This window comes from Trachypithecus francoisi, unplaced genomic scaffold, assembly GCF_009764315.1.
Source record: "Trachypithecus francoisi isolate TF-2019V2 unplaced genomic scaffold, Tfra_2.0 Lachesis_group12, whole genome shotgun sequence".
Lineage (NCBI taxonomy): Eukaryota > Metazoa > Chordata > Mammalia > Primates > Cercopithecidae > Trachypithecus > Trachypithecus francoisi.
The window spans coordinates 28,165,745-28,190,164 of NW_022681457.1; the positions used below are offsets into that span (position 1 = coordinate 28,165,745).

Consider the following 24,420-nt stretch of genomic DNA (forward strand, 5'->3'; position numbering starts at 1 on the left):
TGAGAGGAAAATATATGCAAGGCTTCCTGTAGGTGGGAATTGCTCCTGGTCTAGTTTCCTTTGGGACAGGAACAGGCCTCTGGTTTTCTTTTATAATTTCTTATATAATATAGCAGCTAAATGCACAGACTTGAAAGTTAAAAATTACTTGGATCCAGATCCTGACTCTGAGACTTGCTAGCTATGCGCCCCTGGGCAAGCCTGAGCTTCAAGCTCCTTCCTTCCTTCCTTCCTTCTTTCCTTCCTTCCTTCCTTCCTTCTTTCCTTCCTTCCTTCCTTCCTTCCTTCCTTCCTTCTTTCCTTCCTTCCTTCCTTCCTTCCTTCCTTCCTTCCTTCCTTCCTTCCTTCCTTCCTTCCATCCTTCCTTCCTTCCTTCCTTCCTTCCTTCTTTCTTCCATCCTTCCTTCCTTCCTTCCTTCCTTCCTTCCTTCCTTCCTTCCTTCCTTCCTTCTTTCCTTCCATCCTTCCTTCCTTCCTTCCTTCCTTCTTTCCTTCCTTCCTTCTTTCCTTCCTTCCTTCTTTCCTTCCTTCCTTCCTTCCATCCTTCCTTCCTTCCTTCCTTCCTTCTTTCCTTCCTTCCTTCCTTCCTTCCTTCCTTCCTTCCTTCTTTCCTTCCTTCCTTCTTTCCTTCCTTCCTTCCTTCCTTCCTTCCTTCCTTCTTTCCTTCCATCCTTCCTTCCTTCCTTCCCTTCTCTTCCCTTCCCTTCCCTTCCTCCTGTCTTCCATGCTTCCTCTCTTTCTCTTTTTTCTTTTTTTCCTTTTAAACTAACCCAAATTACAAGCTTGTCAGCAAGTATTTATTGAGGTTTCAAATATTGTGCTAGGTACTAGATGTACATAGTGAGCAAACCTCATGAAACAGACATTGTGGAGCTTACAGTTTAGTGACAATGACATTAAAATAACATAGATAATTATATGATTATAAGTGAGCAAAGTTATGTGAAGGAAGCATTGAATGGTATTCTTGAAGAGCTTTTTAAATAAGGACCTAACCTGGTAAGGTGAGAGTGAGTCAAAGTGGCAAGCATTAAATGACACTATGTGTATGTAGAGTCAAACATACTTCCTGTTACTTTTACAGTCAATTGCTCATGTTATCCTTATTATTATACTGTGGTTGGCATTGTTAATATTATCAGTTAATATTATCATGCTTGTGCATATGCTTGATTCAGTGAACTTCCCCAGAACTTGCTACAAGATGATACCAAAACGTCTTTTTACGATATTCTTGGTCACTTGCCTAGATGTGCCCTACATCTGTGCTCCCCAACCCCTGCCAGCTTACCTAGTTTCTGACCAGGTATCTGAGCAGTTTCTGGGGCTACACACTCATATTTTGGTTTCCATCCATACACTGACTCGCCAGAATCCTTAGAAGACCTCTGATTTTACTGCTCCATCTCCTAAATAGGTGTCATCCAAACCTAACATCACAACTGCCCTGTTGCTCTGTTGTTCCAGAAGGAAGCAGGAATCTTTTAGAGAATTTTCCAAAAGAAAAGAAGAGTCCCTCCCAGTATCTTTGAGTTCTTTTTAATAGCTCATTGCTATACCTACTCTGCTCTATAAGCACCTGCTCTATAAGCACCTGGCTGAATTATGAGCCTGAGAGATATTCCTTCTCATTATTCTTGAGAAAGTCTTTCTTGTTCACCACTGGCCTAGGTCCTAGGCCATAAATCTAATCCTCAGACTTCATCGTTTCTCCACACCAAAGGCTGTGAAATTATGGTTTATTTTTTATTTTTTAAATTGTCAGTGCATATGTGTTATATACATCTATGTATGGCGACCCCTTGATTTTCCTAGCAGATTGGTGAGAGGAAGAGCTCTTAATAGCCAATAGCCCTGAATCACCTCTTCTATTAAAGTTTCTCATAACTGGCTTTAGTTCTCCTTTCCTTTTCTTCCCATTCTCTAATTAGACCTTACCAAAAGATAGTTGCCCTGTAACTTACCAAAACCCAGCTACCCCAGAACAGCCCTAGATCTCTGGATATTGCATAATAAAACAAGACTTAGAATAACATTATCCAAGAAGCGTTCCATAATTTCTCTTAACAAGTATATATGGCTATTACCACTGCCCCTCCCACAAGAAGAGGACATATTCGAGTCATGTTCAGGTTTATTAACATAAAAATAGCTATCATTTCTTGAGCTCCTGCGACATACCGGAAGTTGTTCCTAAAATATCTATAAACATTTATCTCATTTAATATTCACAAGAATTTCATAAGGTTGATACTAAGATAATTATTTCTATTCCACAGATGAGAAAACTGAGGTTCGGAGAGTTTATGACTTGCCTAAATATTTAGGACTTGAATTCACCTAACGAGATCAGGCATGTTCAAGGTGGTATGACTATAGACTTGAACACTGATCTATCTGATTCTCAAAGTTATATTGTGAAACACTAAGAAATATTGTCTCTTAATTTTTACCTTTGAGGATTTAAACTTACTGTATTCCCATATGGGGCAGAACAATGGCATTCTTTGCACCACAGCCATTGATAGTGATAACAACTAAGATGATTATAGCATGCTTACCTACTGTCCTTATTACATAGATGAGAAAACTGAGGCTCAGAGAGTTTATAACTCACCATATTAATGGTACATCAGCAAATGACGATAGAGCTAACAAAACTATTATTAAGGATGTCTTTGTTCTGGTTATTTTAAATCAGATTGGTTTGTAGTTTCTCATATTTTACTTTATAGTTTTCTGTGGCATTGTATGTTAAAGCAAACTTTAATGAATGATATTGGATGTTTCAGAGAAATTTGCAATGCTGTTTTCAGCACTTAAAGCAATTCCCCTATGTTAGAATGCGATGTCTATTTCCACCTTTTGCTTAACAATCTATTAGGCACATCTCCTACTTTCAGTTGTAATAGAATTTAAATTTTTTAGCATTTCAAAGGCAATTAAATCATCGGTTGCCTTTTGTTTAATATGAAAAATATAGTCATTATGACTTTGTGGTTTGGAAAAGGTTATAATTCCCAATTTTATATTAATACTTTCATTGTAGTTAAAGCTTAACATTTCTTTTGATTTTAATATTCTTAACAGATGCTCAACTCTCAATAACTATAATGAGACATACATTTTAGAAATATGTAAAAACATGCCAGTCCTCTCCAAGTTACTTATAGACCTGAAATAGAGTATTTATGTTGTTTGCTCTGCAGTAAATACAAATACTGCTCTTAGGTGTTGCCTTTTTACTTGCATGTTGTGTTTCTTGTTATCATCATAAGTTCTTTAGTCAGAGCATGAAAAACAATTGCATAGATGAATGCCATATATAAGGCACCTGCCTCCAACGTGTGCAAAAGTCCAAGATTGTAGATTCTGAGATGAAATTAACTCATAGAAGATGACCCAAGGTTGGTAGTAATAATATTCATTATTAATTATTCTGGACAACTTATCAGTGTATCAGGCTCTGAGTGAGGGGCTATATAAATGGTGGATCACCTATCTCTCACCATTCTGCTATAAGGAGTAGTCTTAATCCCATTTGATAGATGAAGAAACTGAGGCTCAAGATCACATGCACGGGTAGGGAGTAGCAGAGCAGGATGGGACCACTGAGTCCTAGCTGGTGTGATCGCTGAAGCATTGCGTTTACCACCAGACGTTATGATGGGCTTGTTAAGAAAGCTGAGTTGGAGAGGTTCTTGTCCCTTGTCATGAGGAGAGAATTCATGCGGAGCCGCTTGTTCACTTCTCATCACCTCCTCTGAGTTCTTGGACCTGCCCACTTTGTTGGCTATTTGTTATGTATCTTAAAGAGTCTTTACAGACCTTCAGAAAATTCATTTAACAACACAGTTTCTAGGGTTATGCTACCCTTGGTGCTTCCACCTCACCTTTCTTTTCTGCACTGTGTGCTCATTTGTGCCATCACACTGCTCCCTTTTCCTTCTGCTCTCTTACCTGGTTGGCATAGTGCTGCTGCTTCTTCCTGGGTTCCTCCTGTTCTGTGGTCTCTGCCTTCGTTCTTCCCTCAGACAGGCAAGTTTATGGAGCAGCAAAGCATCGATAAGACAGCAGCCTTTTGAGCTAGGCTGCTTGACTTTACACCTTAACCCAATTTCACTTACTGCTCCACTATCTTGGCTAATTTACTTCTCTTCTCTATGCCTCTACTTTCTGTTTTCTCAGCTTTAACATCAACACCTATCTCATGCAGTTTATTTTGAGGAATAAATAAGTTACCATATGTAAAGTACATAGCTTAGTGGTTGGTACATAATAATTGCTCACCTAATTAATCTTCTTTTTTGTTGTTTACATTTCCATGATAAGAGGTAATTTACATCAGGAAATCCCATTATTTGGGTGAGAGAGAAAATGACTTCAACCACTATGAAGGAAAACCTTTCCTTCAGGAAGAAAAAGCAAGTAAGTTTTCCCATTAAGGTGTTTCTCATTCCCTCATTTTCAAGCTCCCCTTGGCCACAGCAAAGTGAGCTGGCTGACTGCCATTGGGACCTCAGAGACCAACACATTGGCCAAGTTTTGTTTTTGTCTTAACTCTTGCAATTCCCATCTCTCCAACTCCCAGCTGCCCTTACTCACAATGCTGGGGTGATAGCTCCATGTTTGGGTCACGGTTGACCTGAGTCTTGCAGTCTTCAGAGAGTAGGCAGAAAACTGGGGAAATGGTAGCTTCCTGTTCACTTGCACCACAACAGTCAGGCACTGGGGAATAGATGAAAACTTTATGTGCATGCGGGGAGCAGAGACAGTAAAGAAGAATTCAAAATGACCCTCAAAGCCAACTGCATATGAAACCTTTCATGAAGCATTTAATTTATGCTCACTGCCTCTTGTTATAGATGACATTTTTCTTTTTCATCTTAAAAATAAAGTCATCAAACATGAGGCCAACGGCCAGGCATGGTGGTTCACGCCTATAATCCCAGCACTTTGGGAGGCTAAGGTGGGTGGATCATTTGAGGTCAGAAGTTTGAGACCAACCTGGCCAACATGGTGAAACCCCGCCTCTACTAAAAATACAAAAATTAGCCAGGTGTGGTGGTGAACACCTGTAGTCCCAGCTACTCAGGAGGCTGAGGCCGGAGAATTGCTTGAACCTGGGAGGTGGAGGTTGCAGCGAGCCAAGATCGCACCACTACACTCCAGCCTGTGCGACAGAGCAAGACTGCAGTCTAAAAAAAAAAAGAAAAAAGAAAAAAATGAGGCCAAGGAAGTGAAATAATTTGACTAAGATCTACAGGATTTCAATACCTCATTACCTATGCTCTTCATCACCTCATAGTGCTGCTCCCTTCACTTTGCTGTGCATCCGCCTTTCTACACTGCCCTCTCTCGGCCTCAGTGACTTCATCTGTAAAATGATAGGTTTGTCACAATGATGTTGGCGTTCCCTTCCAGCTCTGACATTCTGGCACTCTTGAGTTGGCATCCAAGTTTAGAAACACTGTTGCCAGTGGTCACTTTCTGAGTGTCCAGCAGGATGTGTCTGGACAGGCCTCATTTACTCATTGCTGCTTGTTTTATGCTGCAGTTGTCTGCGACTCTCTCACTGAATCACATTACAGCTTACATTATCCTGTCTCCTGTACCAACCAAACATACTTTGTTCCATTACCACTGAGCAAATCCTCTAAGGAATCTAATACAGCTCCAAGAATTATCTTACGGTAGTTGCTTAATGTGTGTTTCCTCCACCCGCAAGTCAATACAATTTCAGAACAAGATGCTCCACAGAGTCTAAATGAGGTTGAGGTCAAGTACAGACAGGAAGGAACCCAACACCACTGAGCTCTACTGAGTTAAGGATCTTTTTCTTTGCTTTTTACAATCTTTTGAGATTAGATGCTTTCTCCACGGTTCAGACAGAGTAAGCCCTTAGCCAATGCAAATAATGCAATTTTAAGTCTGCCTATATGTTATCCATGCTACTGCAACCTTTCCCTTAGTATAACACATTGAGCATCCTTAATCCTAGAAAATCTGAAATCCAAAATGCTGTAAAATGTGAAAATTTTTGAGTGGTAACATGATACCATAAGTGGAAAAGTCCACACCTAACCTCATATGATAGGCCACAGTCAAAATGCAATGAAAACTTTGTTTCATGGATACGATTATTTAAAATAGTGTATAAAATTACCTTCAGGCTATGTTTATAAGGTATGTATACAAAACATAAATGGATTTTGTGTTTAGACTTGGGTCTCATCCCCAGGATACCTCATAAGGCATATGCAAATGTTCAAAAATCTGAAAAAATTCAGAATCTAAAACACTTCTGGGTCCCAAGCATTTTGGATAAGGAATACTTAACCTGTAGTAGAGTATTAGTAGAAAGAGTCACAAATTGGAAATACCGTTCCAACTTTGCTACCGATTTTTTGGCATACTGTTTTGATAAGGCACTCATCTATACAATGCGTCTATAAAAGTGATTATCTTTAAACTGAGTAACCTTAGAGATTCTCTATCTGGAGCCAGGTTAATGTTTAAATCATCTCAACTAGTTAGGAGAACATTAAATCATCTTTCATTCTTCTTTCTCCTTTATCTCATAAGTTCAGTCACCAAGTACTATCAGTGCTCTATTCAGAATGCCTCTCTGTACTTTTCTTCCCTGTTTCTGTCACCACCACTGCAAATCTGAACATTATGATACTCCCGGAATCCTGAAATAGATTTCAAGCTGCACATATTCCCAAACTCTACCCAACTTGCCTCCTAGTTCTTCATATGTGCCCTCTTCATATACATAGTGCTCACTTCTTGCTCGCATCTGAAACCTCCATTTTTCCTTCTCCATCACTTGTGTTATCAAGTTCTCTGGGTTTCAATAAACAGAACTCACCCAAAATAAACTCCCTGTTCTCTCATGTCCACCATCTTTATCTTATATCTGAACCTTTACAAGTACTGTTTTCTGCAACTCTGTTCACCTAATTCTTCCAAATCTTTCAAGACCCAGCCCAAGTACAGAAAAGAGCGCTGTCCCTCTTGTTCATCAAGAGGGATGTATCCCAAGCACTAGTACAATCCCAGTCTCATAATAACAGCTTAGTAAATGTTGATTGAATTAACAAATGACTCCCTTCCACAAAGGTTTCTTTGACTAATTCAGCCCAATTCCCTTCAGAATTTTCTAAACCCAATGGCATCAATTTAGCAGCTATATGGTCTTGTAATTTCAGGGAATTGCTTTGTTTTCATCCCTTTAAGGAAGATCAAAATCAATGAAACTATAAGAAGGTGTTGAACTGGATGAATCTTAGCTATGGCCGTATCTCTTACAGGGTAGAGGAGAAAAAAGCACTACCTATGTATCAGGCCCAGTTCCAAGTCCTTTATCCGTACTTTACTCATTATACTTACAACAGAGTGATGTAAGTGCTAAATTATCCCCAATTTATTGATGTGAAAACTGAGATTCAGGGAGGTTAAGTAACTTGTTTAAGATAAGAAAGCTAGAACATGGTTAAGCCAGGATTTGAACCCAGCAATTCTGGCTACAGATGTGCAATCATTAGCATTATACTATGCTACCTCTCACATCACTGCAAAACACAGGAAAATATTGAGTATTTCACAAGAGTAATGCCAAGACTAAAACAAACAAACAAACAAAAATAGCTCCTAAGTCAGCCTCTCTGGTCAATGGAGCATAATATAATCATCTTATTAGGAATGGACAGCTCTTTAGATTCAGCTCTTGCTTATTCATAATCCCCGGTAAGATGCTCTCCTGGCTGCTTATAAATAGGTCTGCTCTTGTGTTTTGGCCCTCAGTGACAACAGCCTCACCCTAGCTGTAACTCTCCTTTTTTCCTTTGAATTCTTGGGCCCTCTGAAATGCCACAAGGCTAACGGCAGGATGTGCCTTCTTTAAGGAAGCCCTACTTCCTGGAGCTTCTCTGGCAAGCTGTCCTAGGCAGCTCTTCACTGCAAGCCTCTGATCAGCTGAATGAAAATGAAGTGGGCATTTGTATTTCCCCACTGATTGAGTTGGCTCAACTTGATGTAGGTTCAAATTCACAAAAGCGTGTGCAGGCTTGCTTCCAGGCTTGCAATGGAGCTGGAGGAGGGCAGGCTGTGTGCCCGGCTTTCTTGCAAAGCATGGCCTTGGATATGTGTCACTGGTACCCTCAAAAACCAAGGCTCCAGAATCCCCCACCCCCACTTTCAAGTCATGGGATGATTTGTGCAAGGTGCCCTACTTCTGATGCCAACTGGACCCTGTTCAAATGAGCGTGGAGATCAGAAAGTATTCTTTAAAGGGTGAGTGAACCCATCATGGCTAAAATGATCTGTAAAACAAAACATCCCAAACTGTCCCCCTGTTGGTTATTCAGCCTTAATATTTTTGCTCTACTTGAAAGCTTTTTGCTTAGAAAAGTCCAGCTCTTGGTTAGTGAATGCCAGTTATTTAAGAGAATGTCAGCCTGGTTACATTATGTTTTCTGAGTTCTTGCTTGACAACAATTATAGTAGTACCTTGATATTTACAAGTTTAACATTCAGATTTTTTCTATTTGTAGAATGCACTTTAGAATCACAACAAGGAGTAATTTGTAGGTGTCCTGAGATGTGACTATGAATCATCCACTTAGGGATGCAGAGGTTTAGGTAGGGTCAGTTAGAGAATATACCTAGCTGAGTGCTCAGCATTCACATCTGAACAGGTCTGTTATTCTCTAGAGTAGTAATTATAATTTAGGGATTCTTGTCCAAATGTCAAGGGTGAACTCTATTTCTGAATCAGTGAAATAGCTCCAGATTTTTGTACAAATGATTGTGACACAAGGCTTTTGAAATTTTCCCATTCCACACTCAGAGCAGGCATTGCCAAATCAAGGGCTCTAATCAAATGCAGCCTGAATCAGAATTTTCTGCAAAAAGTTAACTGGATTTGGTGCTTGAAAATGTGAAAATTGCTCAGTATTGCTGGGCTTTGGAAGGTCTAAAGTAAGCTGCCTGTTTTCTTCCCTTTAACTTGAGCCTGACATTAAATTCAGATCTCTCTATCGTCTCCTACACACGTTTGGGTCTCTCAGACAGAACATACCAAGCATTCCCCAAACACATCAGGGAACTGGGTCGCTTCACGTGGTCTGCACACCTCTGGCAATGGGATTGAGATAAATGTGTAAGAAGGAGTAGGTAACGAAAAGGAGGAATAATGATCAGATTTCATGAGGAGAGAAATAGGTAAGCACAGGCTAGACAAAATTTCCATTAGGCAAAATTATGTCCCAACAAGAAACTCGCCTTTTGTTACCAAAAACAGTCTATTTCTTGGCCTAATTTATGAATTGTGCCAAACCTGAAATTAACTTTTGTTAGAAATGGAAATGTACTAATCTAAAGAAGACATTTACACTTTGTGGATTTGTGATTCCGTTTTAAATACTTAATACTTATTGAATTCTTCCATTGTAACAATCAGATACCTTATATGATAGGCCTGTTTGCATGTCAGTTTGCCTCCTGGAACATGAGCTCTGTGAGGATGGGGAATGGGAAATACTTTTTTAAAAAAACTTGCTTCTGGGAAACTATCAGTATGCCTTCCATGTGGTAAGCGTGAATGAATAAATAATATAGAGTATGAGTGGTTTTATCACAGAGTCTTATTCACCATGAAGCAGTTATAGACCTGTTCCAATGACAATTTCTCTTGATTCAAGGTTTTCCAAAATTGGAGACAACGGCATTTATCTCTGTCCTGCTAATTTTACCCTGAGAGCTGGGCTGGCTTCATGGGTCTACAATCTGCACGTAAGGGCCCAGGCTTAGAGGGGTCCTACACTTGGTTTAGTACTCTTCCATCACTTTCTTAAAATTTGTAATAATTTTTGAGCAAGGAGCCCTGCATTTTCATTTTGCACCAAGCCCCACAGACTTTGCAGCCAGTCCTGCATGGCTATGTAATCTGAAGACTAAGCTAACCGACAACTGCCCATCTAGCACAGTGAGTATATTAGACTATATGTTATATTATATAGTATATAATACTGAAAGTATATAATACTAAACAACCCTGAAAGATTATGTGGTTTTGCAAATATCATTAATTAATAATTATTGAGCACCTACTATGTGCCAGACACCGTTCTGGCTACCAAACAGGCATTATCTTCTTGAAGCCTCAAAACAAGTCACAGAATTAGACTGTATTATATAGTCTAATCACCTCACTGTGCTAAATGGGCAGTTGTGGGTTAGCTTAGCCTTCAGTTTGTCTTTTCTCACTTCAAGTTGAATTCACAAATAATGTCTGGTTTTGTGGGTGGGTAGTTCTTTTTGTTTAGGGGAAAAAAAACAAAAACCTTCTACAGCATCCATTTTATCAGAGAGAGGCATTCTTTGTCAGTTGGGTTCCAGATTAATAATTCTAGAATCCTACCATGCAGGAGTTGTAATTTGGTTTCAAAGAATCAAAGAGAAAAATTTTAAGAGGAGGGAACCCAAAGAGGGGCTAGCAGGTGTAAATGACTTCCAGGCCCTTCCTTTCATCTGGTGGTGAGGGAAAGGAGAAAGACGCTAAGCAAACTTGAAAGCTCCTCAGGAGATCCTTAGGAACCCTGTACTGCTGGGCCCCTTTCTCCTGCTTCCCTTCCAGGGCTCAAGCATCCTTGGAAAATGCTTCTTCAACTTTTGTGTGTGCAGAAAACATGTACCAATCTTGTTTAATGTATATTCTGATGCAGAAGGTCAGGGGTGCGGTTTGTGATTCTGAATTTCTAACAGGACTATAGGGGAGGCTGATGCTATTGTTTCATACTTTGGGTAGCAAGCTGACAGGCTTGCCATTTTTCAGACATTTGGGCAGATCCTGAATTCCTGTTTTATCCTGACTTACGGAGCTACTCCTTTTCCTATAAGTAGCCTGGCTTAACCTATCTTATAAATACAAATACCGACACACGCCTACTTAAGCACATGCATGAATGCTATGACTTAGAATGTTTAGTGCTTCGAGGAAGAAAAACCTGTAACTCAAACTGCCTTAGGCAAGGAGGATATTTGTTATTTTATGCAACTGAAAGAGCAGACAGAGTCAAAAGCAAGCTTGAGGAGCAGTAGAGTACATGGCTCCACAATGTCATCAAAGACCCGGGCTTTTGTTTCTCTACTCTGCCATCATCTGCCTTCAGTACGTGGCTGCGACTGTGATGGACATCACTTTCAGATAAAACAATGTCCAAAGGCAGAAAAGAGATGTCTCTGGTGTCTCTGTTTAGAACCCAGACACATTTCCCAGAAGCCCCAAGGAAACATCTCACACCTTATGTCGCTGGTCTATTTCCAACCCAGTTATTTAGCCAGGGGGATGGATGACTGCGATTAGCTTAGCTTAATGAAGATAATCAGAGTCCACTAGCTGGAGCCAAGGAAGAGGGGGTCAATGTCCCTTTAAACACATAAATATGCAGAGGAATCAATATCTGAAATATGTCCACATTATGTTGGAAAGAGGAAATTTGTCATAACTGAGGGGAGAGAGAATAGGTACTAAGTTGGCAAATGACCAACATAGTGTATGTGTCTACTCACATACACTCTCCAGCAAAGGAGCTTTATTTCAAGAAGAGCAATACACCATCTCATCACAGATCTGCAGCAGAGAGGTCTGGAGGCTCAAACCCTTCTCTTTGTGTCGTTGAATTTTTCCTCCCTGAAGCTGACCTCTGAAGTGTTTGGTTTGGCTGTGGAAAAATAACCTTTACTGCAGCTTTCTACTGGGAAGCTAATCATTGATGCATAATTACAATGTAGGGCAGAAATAAGTACCCAGTTGATTTTGTTGTTGGCTTGACTTAATTGAAATACTGTACGTTTTTCAGGCCCACCCTCATTAGTTCCGCACTCTATCCTTGTAGTTTATCCCTGATGCCCAACACTTGATTGATCCAGCCCTTGAAATCTCATGATTGATTTTTTCCAGCATTGTACAACGTGTTTCCTCTCTTTAGACACTAGATAAATTTTGCAGTAAGCAATTATGGATAAATTTTACCATAAGCAATTAAAAAACAACCAGGTTTCTTAATAACATTCCTAGGAGACCCACTGAACTGCCAAAAACTACTTTTAAAAGTGCGTTAAGAGAATTTATTTCTTAGGCCGGGCGCAGTGGCTCAAGCCTGTAACCCCAGCACTTTGGGAGGCCGAGACGGGCGGATCACGAGGTCAGGAGATCGAGACCATCCTGGCGAACACGGTGAAACCCCGTCTCTACTAAAAAATACAAAAAACTAGCTGGGCGAGGTGGCGGGCGCCTGTAGTCCCAGCTACTCGGGAGGCTGAGGCGGGAGAATGGCGTAAACCCGGGAGGCGGAGCGTGCAGTGAGCTGAGATCCGGCCACTGCACTCCAGCCTGGGCGACAGAGCGAGACTCTGTCTCAAAAAAAAAAAAAAGAGAGAGAATTTATTTCTTGATATAAATTCCTATAACAAGAGTTGCATTGAGTGAAACTTTTTCCTCATTTACTAATAAACATTTACTAATAAATGTTACTTAAAAAAAAAAAAGCAGGACAACATGATGGACAAAAACACAGACTCTGAAGCCCAACTACCCAGCTTAAATCTCCGTTATGCCACTAACTGTGTGACCTTAGGCAAGTTCTTAAGCTTTATGCCTTGGTTTCCTTTTCTGTGAAATGAGGATAAGAATAGCATCTACCTCTCTTGGCCTTTGTGAATGTTAAGCGTGAATATAAAGAAAAGTGCACTTAGCATAGAGTAAGCCCATTGTAAGTGTTAACACATTTATATTTTTACATGCCTTCTTCCTTGAAGTAGCACCTCTATTTACACATATTTTCTCTAATCTCCCAAACGACCCTGAAAGATTATATAGTATTGCAACTATTATTAACTCATAATAGCTAACATTAATTGAGCACCTACTATGTGCCAGACACTGTTCTGGCTACCAAACAGGCATTATGTCATTGAAGCCTCAAAACAAGTCACAGAAATATGATTTTTCTCCTTTTACAGATGACAAAACTGAAGGACAGAAAGATCAATTAAATTGCCCAGTGACATTCACTTTGTTTGGTAGTGGCATTATTGAGACTGGAACTCAGTCAGCTTGACTCTCGCATGCTTAACTTTATGCTACTTTTGATATGGGCATATATAGACTATGATATTAAATGACTTGTTTACAATCTTTCCACTATGCCTTGTTCCCTTTCCTCAGTTTGGTCAATAAGCATGGTCAAAAATCTACTCTCTGTCAAAAAATGTGTGGGAAATCGGAGATTGTGATCCATAGAACATAGCAGAACTTGAGAAAATGAGGAGATATGTTTAAAAGGGTCCTAATAAGTATTCAATCAAAAATAGAGTCTACAGAGCACTTTCATATTTAACTGAACAGAATTAAGGCATTAATTGTCTCATGAGTAGTACCTGCTTTATAGAAGCTTGCTAAAACAGGGTGCTTGTGGTAGGATGCAAAGTAAAATACTATGTTCATGGCACAAGTGAGGAAGACACTCAGTCCCAACTGCCGGACTCTCTTGCCCCTCACATATTACCATGTCATAGTCTTCAACTGACATTCTTACTGCTTTAGATCGCAGAGGCCTTTTATTCAAATGAAATATTTTAAGGGGAGGCCAATGTCTGAAACAGACACATGTTTTATTAGTACTCATTTCTACATTCAGCATTATAGAAAAGTTACAATAAAGTCCTCAAACAAGATCAGTTAAAGTACATCAGGCTTAAAGTTTGCTTCCAGTTTTATCATTTTGCCTTTGGTTGCCCATTCCTGACAAAATCTTGAGTCACAGATAGCAGTAGTCATACATGCTAACGGCTCCTGACTTCCCAAATCCAAGATTTCTTCTGTCTCAGTTTAAATAGGTGTGGGAGTTTCTTTCAGCCAAAAAAAAAAAAACTGGCTTTCATTCACTGACATATATTAGTGAGCACCTCCTATGTGCTAAGCACCCAGCAGAGTGCCAGAGTATATGACAGACAGGGTAGAAACGGTCCCCGCCTTTGCAGTTTTGGAGAGTGGCAACTTCTAATCTAGACTCTGCACAACAGCTAGTTTTAATTTTTCATTTCATTTTTCCAAATGCAATAGATATTAGAGGAAATTTTAAAAGAAGAAGATTTGCTAGATGAGGGTTTCAGGGAGATAAAATTCTTCTCTCTAAAGGGGGGAAATCCTGTATCTGATAGAATTTTAGAAGCGATTAAAACAATAGCAGGGAAGAATTCTGGGGGATGCAAAAGAGGGAATATATGAACAGTAAAGACTGGAATAGAGACTGTAATGGAAGCACCAAGCTGAGAAAAAACAAAGAGGACTAATTGGGTAGGTTCCCTTCCATTCACCAAGGAGGGGTGACAAAATATGTTACCACCAGCAGCCGAATATGCTTAGGACCAAAACTTCTTGCTCAATTTGTTTATTTGTTTTGGTTTTTTCTTTAGCAAAAATACTTTGGGCCTTCTTAGATGTGGAAAACTAGCCCTGGGGCAGAGCCAAGGAAAATCAAGGGGAAAGAAAAAGTTGAATTGCTCTACAAAAGGAAATTGGAAAATTTTAAGTATTTAGGAATTGCCCAGGAGGGGACACAGGAAAGAGGAGCATGAGCAAGGTTCTGCAACAGGGTGATGCACAGAGGGGCGAGGCGATTCGGAAGGTGAAGGGTTCTCTGTGATAATAATGGCCTGTGATTTTTAAGAATAGAAATGTTTAAAATGTTATCTGCCTTGCTGTAATGTAATCCTTTGTTATTCCCTATTTATTGTTGCTGCTGTTAAAATCTGTTACCCACACTCTCTTACATGTGGCATTTATAAGAAATTGAAGAAAAAACAGGGAGGCGGGGCATTGTCCTGAATTATTGGAAACATTAGTATGAAGTAGAAAGAGAAAAAAATCAACTACAAGAGGAAAACCAAAACATCAAGAATTTGGTATAAATAGGCAATCTGAACAAGAGATGCCTAAGAGGAGTATAACCCACCCAGTAAACCTTGGGGTAATAGGGGAGGGCCAGTGTGTCTCACAGCGGGCACTGGAGGTGCTTCTACTTTAATACTGCGAAGTGTTACATAAGCCAGAGGACTTGGAGCTGTCCATCTGGCTGACTCCCGGGTTATTTGGAGAAACATGCCATGTTGCAGCAAGAAGAAACTTTCAAGACACAAATCCAGTCCAGAGCCTTCCTTTAACAGATTTGGTCACCAAAACCAGAGAAGAGAGTGACTTGCCCGATTCCACTAAGGTGAAGGGGAAGAAACACAACTACCAGATCTCCTGACTGTGACCCTGGCTCTCTGTCCACAAGGCTCCTGTCTCTTCACAAGGGAAGACTGTGCTTTGATGATGTTTTGGGAAAGTGCTAATGGTTTAGAGTTCTCCAGCAGGCTGATTGGCTTAGCAGCTGGGAAATTCTGAATCACATCGGATGGAATGTTTTGTTTACTTCCTCCCAGCAGTGCTAAAGGGGAGAAAGAGGTTGTTCCCCCACCCCCTCCTCCACCCAACTAATTTGCTGGAAGCAGTAAATAATTTCCCAGTTCATCTGATCTCCCTTCTAACCAATGTCTTCCTGTGGTAGTTAAAGAGAAAGAATATCATTTGAAATACTTGACTTCTTTTCAGAAGCTAGCAAAGAGAAAAATGAATGTCTCTTCCTTAACTCTTAGAAAGCTACTATCCCTTACTGTTAGGGGCAAATTGTAACTCAGAGATCCTATCTAGGGCAGCCAGTGAATAGATGTGTGTCCAGAGATTGTTAAACCCAGACTGTTAGCAATCATATAGTCCAACAGATCGGAAGCCCTTTCTTTTTTTTTTTTTTTCCAGTTTGCAATTCTTTATTAGAACTCAAGTTTGTGTTTGCAACCATTCAACAGAAGGGGTAAAACAAAAAATCCACATCATCCTCCCGCCAACCGCAGCTTCTGGGCGAAGTACGGGCTTTCACTTTAACCCCTGACTGGCTCTGGCTCCAGGGCCCGAGATGCCTTCATAATCTGATAACTGGGGCCCAAGCATCCTCGCGAAACCGCTGGGTTACTGCCTTGCTGGCAGCTTCAGGGGATCGCTGGGTCCCCGACTGGTTGGCAGCCTCGAGAGACTGCTGGGTCCCGGTCTCCCGCACCTCCACCGGAGAACCCTGTGTCCCGACCTCCCGGACCTCCACCGAAAGCTGAGTCTCGGCCTCCCGGACTTCTGCTGAAGACCGCTGAGTCTCGGCCTTCTTAGTGGCGACATCCTGGGCGAGGGCCTTTCCTGAGCCTTTCGCCTGGAGCTGGCGGTGATAGTCAGCCAAGTTCATGATCATCTTGATTGTGTCCTCCTGGTAAGAAGGCCTCCCAAATACCAAGATCTCAGCCTCGCCGTTAGGATCCAACCGATTCACATGAATCAAGATTTGGGACATACCCTGGACGTGCGGGATGCGTTCTCGGCCCCTGCCGAAGATCTTTTCCACCAGCCAAACCTCAAGGCGAACTACCTTCGGATTCTTCAGGAACTCAGAGTGGAACCAGGAGAACCGCTTAGGAAGGTGACCAAGCACCTCGACTGGCATTGCTTTTGGCTGCATCAGTTGCACGAGCGTCGGAAACCGCCTGGGAGTGTCCATGCTGCGGCCGGTCCTGCAGGAGAGAACACCACCACAGCAAACACAAAGGCCAAGCTGGAGCTAGGCGACTAGCCAGAAGCCCTTTCTTAAACCAAATTAAAGTCAACATTCAATAAACAAAATCTGATAAAACTGGAGCAGCTTAGGTTGAAGTTAGGAGTTGAAAACATCTTAATCTCCCCCTTACCCTGCTGTCATAGTCTCTGAGACAGATCTCTAAAGAAGCAATTTGGAAACGACTAAACTAGTTCAGCTGACTCACTCTACCAATGGTGATTTCAGAATGGCCTTCCCTATGTCCCATGGCTAAGGAGTGGCATACCTGGACTTGAACTCAGCTCACCTCAGACTCAGTCCATTGACCCTTCTGTAATTCACTAACATGGTAAAGTGCTGTCGAGACTTATGCCTCATCTGGAACTAAGATCTCCTTGGAGTACAGAGTGACCAAATGAGATTAGACAGGCAATATGTTACTGTATCCAGTAACCAGAGAAAATTCAGCGACATCAAGTCAGAGGAAGCTGTGGTTTGACCTGACCTATCTAAACAAATGTACACAAGCAAAGCAGGCAAAGCAGGCATGGAAAAATACATATTTCATGTGATTCTTGAGATACTTAGGGTGTCTATGTCATCTGTCATTTCCTCTTTACACTGGTCCACATACAGCCCAAAGATGCCCTGTAATCCTGAGCAGACAATACAATCAGCAAATCATGCTGCATCAGTCATTCTTTTTGTACAAATATAATGGTAGGAGGTGTTCACCAGTCCACACAAAGGTAAAGAAATTAACTTTGATCTAGGGGTCACCAAGAATCACACAATCTGCTATCTGTGGGCTTTTAGGGTAGTTACTTCAGTCCCCTCCTTCCCAAGGAGGAAATTAGAGGGAAATGAGATTTTACACCTAGAGCCCTCAACTTCGTGTCTGGCGTATAGTTAGCATGCAATAGTACTAGTGAGTATTTTTGTTATGTAACTAGCATAATAGTAACACTTCTTACAATAACCCTGTGATGCTTATAATGATCAGTCCTCATTTTCCAAATGAAGAAAAACTGAGGTCTGGAGAGTTTAAGTGCCTTGCCCAAAGTCATGCAATCTGGAAGGGGGCAGATGGTAGACATAAAGCCAGGACCACCTGACTCCACTGCCAGTTTGCTTTATGCTTCAGTGATTCCCCCAGTACATTTCTACTTGAGTTCCATGTCAGGGGAAAAACATTTCTGCCAATGCATTGTCATCTGACATGTAATTTGGGTGTCTCCTCTTTCAGTTTAGTGCTAGAAAACTTGTAACCAAATTTATTGTCCAAGTATAATACTGTAACTAACTCTGAAATAATTTATCCCTTTTCTTTCATTTACATGGGCTCTTATTTTTGATGGCCTGATTTTCATTTATTTTATGTTTGAAACATCTTACCATGTTACTCTTGAGATGTCTTTACAAAAACTGTCGTCATTATCGGAAATGAATAGAAATTCAAACTTAATTATGTTAGAGTTGTATTAAGGGGTAAGGGACATAAAAAGGATAAACCAAGGTTTCTGGCATCAAGAAACTTACATTTTAATTGGGGACAATAGAACTATGCATGAAAATGATGAAGCAGTAAATAAATTCCAAGTGAGAGAGGTATGGGCAGAAAGTATCTCTGAAGAGAGAGAGATTTCTAAAATTGGAGGTTATGTTGGGAAAGACTTGCTGAAATTTGGGCTTAGATTTCCAGAAAAAGCTGGTCACGGTAGAATCCAAAAGCTAGAAGACTCTCGCTTCTCTAAGTTAAAATAAATCATTTGCTTACACATTTATTCAACACACTTTTGTTCACTTCCCTGTGCTAGACTATGTATTGGCACTGGGTGGTGAGTACAATAAGAATTGTCTTCACTCTTGTAGAATAGAAAGTGTAGGTTTTCAAGAAAAACATTATTAGTGCTACCATGTTATATTTCTAGAAGAAAGCAGAGAGCAGGAAATACTGAAATCAAGTATAGTATAAATTGTAAGCAGTCATCTCATTCTCATTTACCAGCCCATTTTAATAGTAAATTTTATTTCAAGTAAAATATTTTAGATTCTTATGGCTTCAGTTAGATTCAACCCAAACTAGCCATTACACTGAATGAAAGATATATTCACTTAATGTCTTACTTTTATTGGGAGAAATTAATCATTCCGCTAGAATATGCTGGAACAACCAGAAACTGTAAATCCTGTTTTTAGAGGAATACTAGGGTGGTTTCCTTACTGGTAAGCAACCCATCTCGACACAGTCTGTCAGTTGATTTGCTATTTGCATCATAAGATCCTTTAAAGATCAATGTAAATAATGAGCAAGAGTTGTCTCTAGGGGCCATCAGCTTTCCTAGGCATTGATTCTTATTCCATCCATCATTTTTGCTTCAGAGACATTAGGAATAACAACTACTAATTTGAAAAAGGGAATTTTTATATATTTGCCTCCAAAACCTTTTATTTTATCCATCAAGACAAAAATGCACTTTTTCTCTGGGAAGAGTTCTTTCTATTAATTTTTGAGTAATGAATATTAATCCTTGTATGCAGCAGAATCTAGTCCAATGGAATAACACCATTTAAGAAACTTACAGTTTAATTGGAGACAATAGATTGTCCCCACATTAAACAACACATTTAAGAGTGTGTTGACCTGAACTGTAGTCCTAACCATACCACTCGATGGGTCTAGTTTTTCATCTGTCATGTGAGGATAATAATGAAAACATGATAGCTATTAAAATATAGTATAAAACATAGAATGTTTTATTGTTTTTGCCTTCCTCAGATGCATTTACTCTTTTTTGTTTATTTATTCTACTTTAAGTTCTGGGATACACGTGCAGAAAGTGCAGTTTTGTTACATAGGTATATATGTGTCATGGTGATTTGCTGCACCCATTAACCCGTCATCTAGGTTTGAAGCCCCACATGCATTAGATATTTGTCCTAATGCTCTCCCTCCCCTTGCCCCCCACCCCTTAACAGGGCCCCGTGTGTGATGTTCCCCTCCCTGTGTCCATGTGTTCTCATTGTTCAACTCTCACTTATGAGTGTGAACATGCAGTGTTTTATTTTCTGCTCCTGTGTTAGTTTGCTTAGGATGATGGCTTCCAGCTTCATCCATGTGCCTCCAAAAGACATTATCTCATTCTTTTTCATGGTTGCATAGTATTCCGTGGTGCATATGTACCATTTGGGTTGGTTCCATGTTCCTATTTCTCCACAGCCTCACCAGCATCTATTGTTTCTTGACATTTTAGTAATAGCCATTCTGACTGGCATGAGATGGTATCTCATTATGGTTTTGATTTGCATTTCTCTAATGACCAGTGATGATGAGCTTTTTCTCATATGTTTGTTGGCCACATAAATGTCTTCTTTTGAGAAGACATATCCTTTGCCCACTTTTTGATGGGGTTGTTTTTTCTTGTAAATTTGTTTAAGTTCCTTATAGATTCTGAATATTAGACCTTTGTCAGATGGGTAGATTGCAAAAATGTTCTCCCATTCTGTAGGTTGCCTGTTCACGCTGATGATAGTTTCTTTTGCTGTGCAGAAGATCTTTAGTTTAATTAGATCCTATTTTTCAATTTTCATTTTTGTTGCAATGGCTTTTGGCATTTTAATCACGAAATCTTTGCCCATGCCTATGTTCTGAATAGTATTGCCTAGGTTTTCTTCCAGGGTTTTTATGGTTTTAGGTTCTACATTTAAGTTTTTAATCCATCTTGAGTTAATTTTTGTATAAGGTATAAGGAAGGGGTCCAGTTTCAGTTTTCTACATAAGGCTAGCCAGTTTTCCCAACACCATTTATTAAATAGGGAATTATTTCCCCATTGCTTGGTTTTGTCATGTTTGTTGAGGATCAGATGGTTGTAGATGTGTGGTGTTATTTCTGAGATCTCTGTTCTGTTCACTTGGTCTATATGTCTACTTTGGTACCAACACCATGCTGTTTTGGTTACTGTAGTCTTGTAGTATAGTTTTAAGTCAGGTAGCATGATGCCTCCAGCTTTGCTCCTTTTGCCTAGGATTGTCTTGGCTATATGGACTCTTTTTTGGTTCTATATGAAATTTAAAGTAGTTTTTTCTAATTCTGTGAAGAACGTCAGTGGTAGTTTGATGGGAATGGCATTGAATGTATAAATTACTTTGGGTGGTATGGCCATTTTCACAATATTGATTCTTCCTATCGATGAGCATGGAATGTTTTTCCATTTGTTTGTGTCCTCTCTGATTTCCTTGAGCAGTGGTTTGTAGTTCTTGAAGAGGTCCTTCACGTCCCTTGTTACCTGTATTCCTAGGTTTTTAATTCTGTTTGCAGCAATTGTGAATGGGAGTTCATTCATGAGTTGGCTCTCAGCTTTCTATTGTTGGTGTATAGTAATGCTTGTGATTTTTGCACATTGATTTTGTATCCTGAGACTTTGCTGAAGTTGCTTGCCAGCTTAAGGAGGTTTTGGGCTGAGATGATGGGGTTTTCTAAACATAAAATCATGTCATCTGCAAACAAAAACAATTTGACTTATTTTCTTCCTATGTGAATACCTTTTATTTGTTTCTCTTGCCTGATTGCCCTGGCTAGAACTTCAAATACTGTGTTGAATAGGAGTGGTGAGAGAGGACGTCCTTGTCCTTTGCCAGTTTTCAAAGGGAATGCTTCCAGCTTTTGCCTATTCGGTATGATATCAGCTATTGGTTTGTCATATATAGCTCTTATTATTTTGAAATATCCACCATGATCAAGCAGGCTTCATCCCTGGGATGCAAGGTTGGTTCAACCTATGCAAATCATTAAGTGTAATCCATCACATAAACAGAACCAATGACAAAAACCACATGCTTATCTCAATAGATGCAGAAAAGGCCTTCAATAAAATTCAACATCCCTTAATGTTAATAACTCTCAATAAACTAGGTATTGAGGGAGTGTTTACTATTTTTTAGTAATAGTATCCAAAATTTCTCTTGGGAACTAGCTGCTACCCCATATAGCACAGAGCATGTGGCACAGTCCTGGCCAATCAGAATAATAAATGATGATGCTTATGAAAAAAATAAAAGGACATCAGCAGTTGCCTCAGGAATGCAGATATTATTCAAATTGGTTAAATGAGAATGAATTATGAGAATTGTATGGGATGAGGTACTTGATCTCTTCTCCTGAGTTTATACCTGGAAGGATACAAGCCTGAGGCTATAGTCTCCAAATGGTGAAACTTGAGAATGAAGTACCCAGGGAGAATGAGTTTTACTTCTTCCTTTTCAATGTGTATCTCTTTTATTTCCTTTATTTGTTTTGAAAGGGAGTAGTGATAGAGAACATCCTTGCTTTGTTTCTGATCCTAGTAGAAGAGCTTTGAGTTTCTCCCCACTAAGCATAGTGCTTTATTACCTGTAGGTTTTTTATAGCTAGTCTTTACCAAATTGAGGTGGTTCTCCTCTATTCCTAGTTTACCGAGATTTTTTTAAATCAGAAATGGGTGTTGGATTTTGTCAGCTGCTTTTTCTGCATCTACTGATTTAAGAATGTGATTTCTTCTTTAGCCTGTTGATGTAATGGATTATTTTAGTTTTACATTTATTTAACATATTTCAAATGTTGAACCAGCATTGCTAACCTGGTGTAATTCCCACTTGGTTGTGGTATATAATTTTTTTATACATTGTTGGATTTGATTTGCTAATACTTTATTCAGAATTTTTACATTTATGTTTACGAGATATATTGGTCTGTAGTTTTCTTTTCTTGTAATATTTTTGGTTTTGGCCTCATGAATGAGTTAGTAAATATCCCTTCTTCAATTTTTTGGAAAATATTATAGAAAATTAGAAAAATTTATTTTCTAAATATTTGGTAAGACTAATCAATGCATCCATCCAGGCCGGGTGCTTTTGTTTTAAAAGTTATAAACTATTGATTCAATTTCTATAATAGATATAGACTTATTCAAATTGTCTGTTTCTTTTTATGTGAGTTTTGACAGATTGTGCCTTTCAAGGAATCGGTTCATTTGATCTAGGTTATCAAATGGTGGGCATAGAGAAGTTTATCATATTCCTTAATTATCCTTTTAATGTCCACAGAATCTGTAGTAATGTCCTCTCTTTCATTTTTGATATTAGTAATTTGTGACATCTCTCTTTTTTTCTTAGTTGGCCTGGCTAGAGGCATATAGGTTTTATTGATCTTTTCAATAAAACATTTTTTGGTATTGTTCTATTATTATTTTTAATGGTCTTAATTTCACTATGTGAAATGCCATCAGTGTGCATGCATAAATTCTGCCATTATTATCATCCTAGGAACTTTTTGAAACTTCCCCTGTTTGGTTTGGAAGGGGGGTGTAGAGGGAAAGCAAAGTTGATTCCTCCATTCCTATAATCCAGGTATGCATTCCAAAGAGCATACTCAGATTCATTTGGATCTTTCTGCACATTCCTGGGCTGTGAACTGTGTGAAATACTTTACCATGTTAAGCATTTTCCTGAGGCACTAATAGTCAATAGACAATATCTTGTAGGTAAATTAAATTTGAAGGAAGTTTCACATTCTCTCCCCAACTATTTGATCTTTATTAATAGTGTGATACCCAATAGTTTTCTATTTTAGAAGGTTCAGTGCCATCTATCCATCAAATCGTTCATTATATATGTATTTAGCAAATGTTTGCTGAGTGCCTACTGTATACCAAGCACTGTGCTAAGCACTAAGGATTTAGTATTGAGCAAACCATATGTAGTTCCCTACTGTCATGGAGCTTATAGTCTTTTTGTCCTCATCATTTGCTCACCCACCATGACTCCATCCTCCATTTAAACTTGTAGTAAATTTCCAGTCTTCCAGTAATTCAATTTGAGAATTATTGCTTGGGTCTCTCATTCTGTTTCTCTGCTCTTCCTGCCTCAGGTCATATCCACTTCATCTCCCCTGTAAGACTGTAATTCCTGATCTCCCTGCTACCAAAGTAGCTTCACCATAGTCCACATTTCATACAGCATTTGTAAAATTGTCCTCTTGAAAACAAATCTGGTGATAAGTCTTAGTGTAACTGTGGGTGAGTCAACCAGATAAGTGCCTCCCAATGGGATGCAATATAAAGTACACGGCACCACCTGTGAAGTATTCCTGCCTTCAACAAATTAAAGTTGAATCGGATTAGGCCTTTGAGAGTGAACTACCAGTTATAGGAAACAAAAAAGATAGAAAAAAAAGTTAAATGAAACCACCAAGGAAGCAAACAGACAAATGGAGTATATGAAATAGTCCTAGGACATTACACCAGGTTTCTCCAGTAAGTCAACGTTAAGAGGGTGGGGGGAAGAGAAAGTGCTCTAAATTAAGATCTCTAAGAATCACTATAACCTAGTGCAACATGAGACAGTGATTGGGATCCCAATTTGAGCAAACATACTATTAAAATGATATGCGACATTTCAATGTAGACCTGATTAAATGATGCCGATAAAATATTTTTAATTTAGTTAGCTTAGAAAATGGATTGTGGTTGGATAAGAACAAATTCATATGTACATATCTAGAAATGACATGAGGTGAAAGATTTGCTTTAAAAATCATTCACCTTGACAACTGAGTGGTTGATGTACATAAGGTAATTTTTATATTATTCTCCTTCATGTTTGTTTAAAGAGTAAAAATTTTAAAATTATTCAGTCATGTAACTCTTAAAAATAATCTGCAAGTTCTCTGCTGGATACAGAACACAATCTAAACTC

General features: G+C 39.4%; 2 protein-coding genes across 25 annotated transcripts in view; one reads left to right on the top strand and one right to left on the bottom strand.

Moving 5' to 3' along the window:
* The window catches only part of SGIP1 (SH3GL interacting endocytic adaptor 1), a 245,175-nt gene that overhangs the window by 15,611 nt on the left and 205,144 nt on the right, over positions 1–24,420 (top strand). The gene's annotated exons all lie outside the window — the stretch shown is intronic.
* LOC117092057 (KHDC3-like protein) lies at positions 16,032–16,697 on the bottom strand. Its single transcript, XM_033225213.1, has one exon. The coding sequence runs from the start codon at positions 16,650–16,652 to the stop codon at positions 16,032–16,034; it is 621 nt and encodes a 206-aa protein (XP_033081104.1). The 5' UTR covers positions 16,653–16,697.

Coding starts and splice junctions, on each gene's coding strand:
- LOC117092057 (XM_033225213.1), bottom strand. CDS start 16,652: ATGGACACTCCCAGGCGGTTTCCGACGCTCGTGCAACTGATGCAGCCA.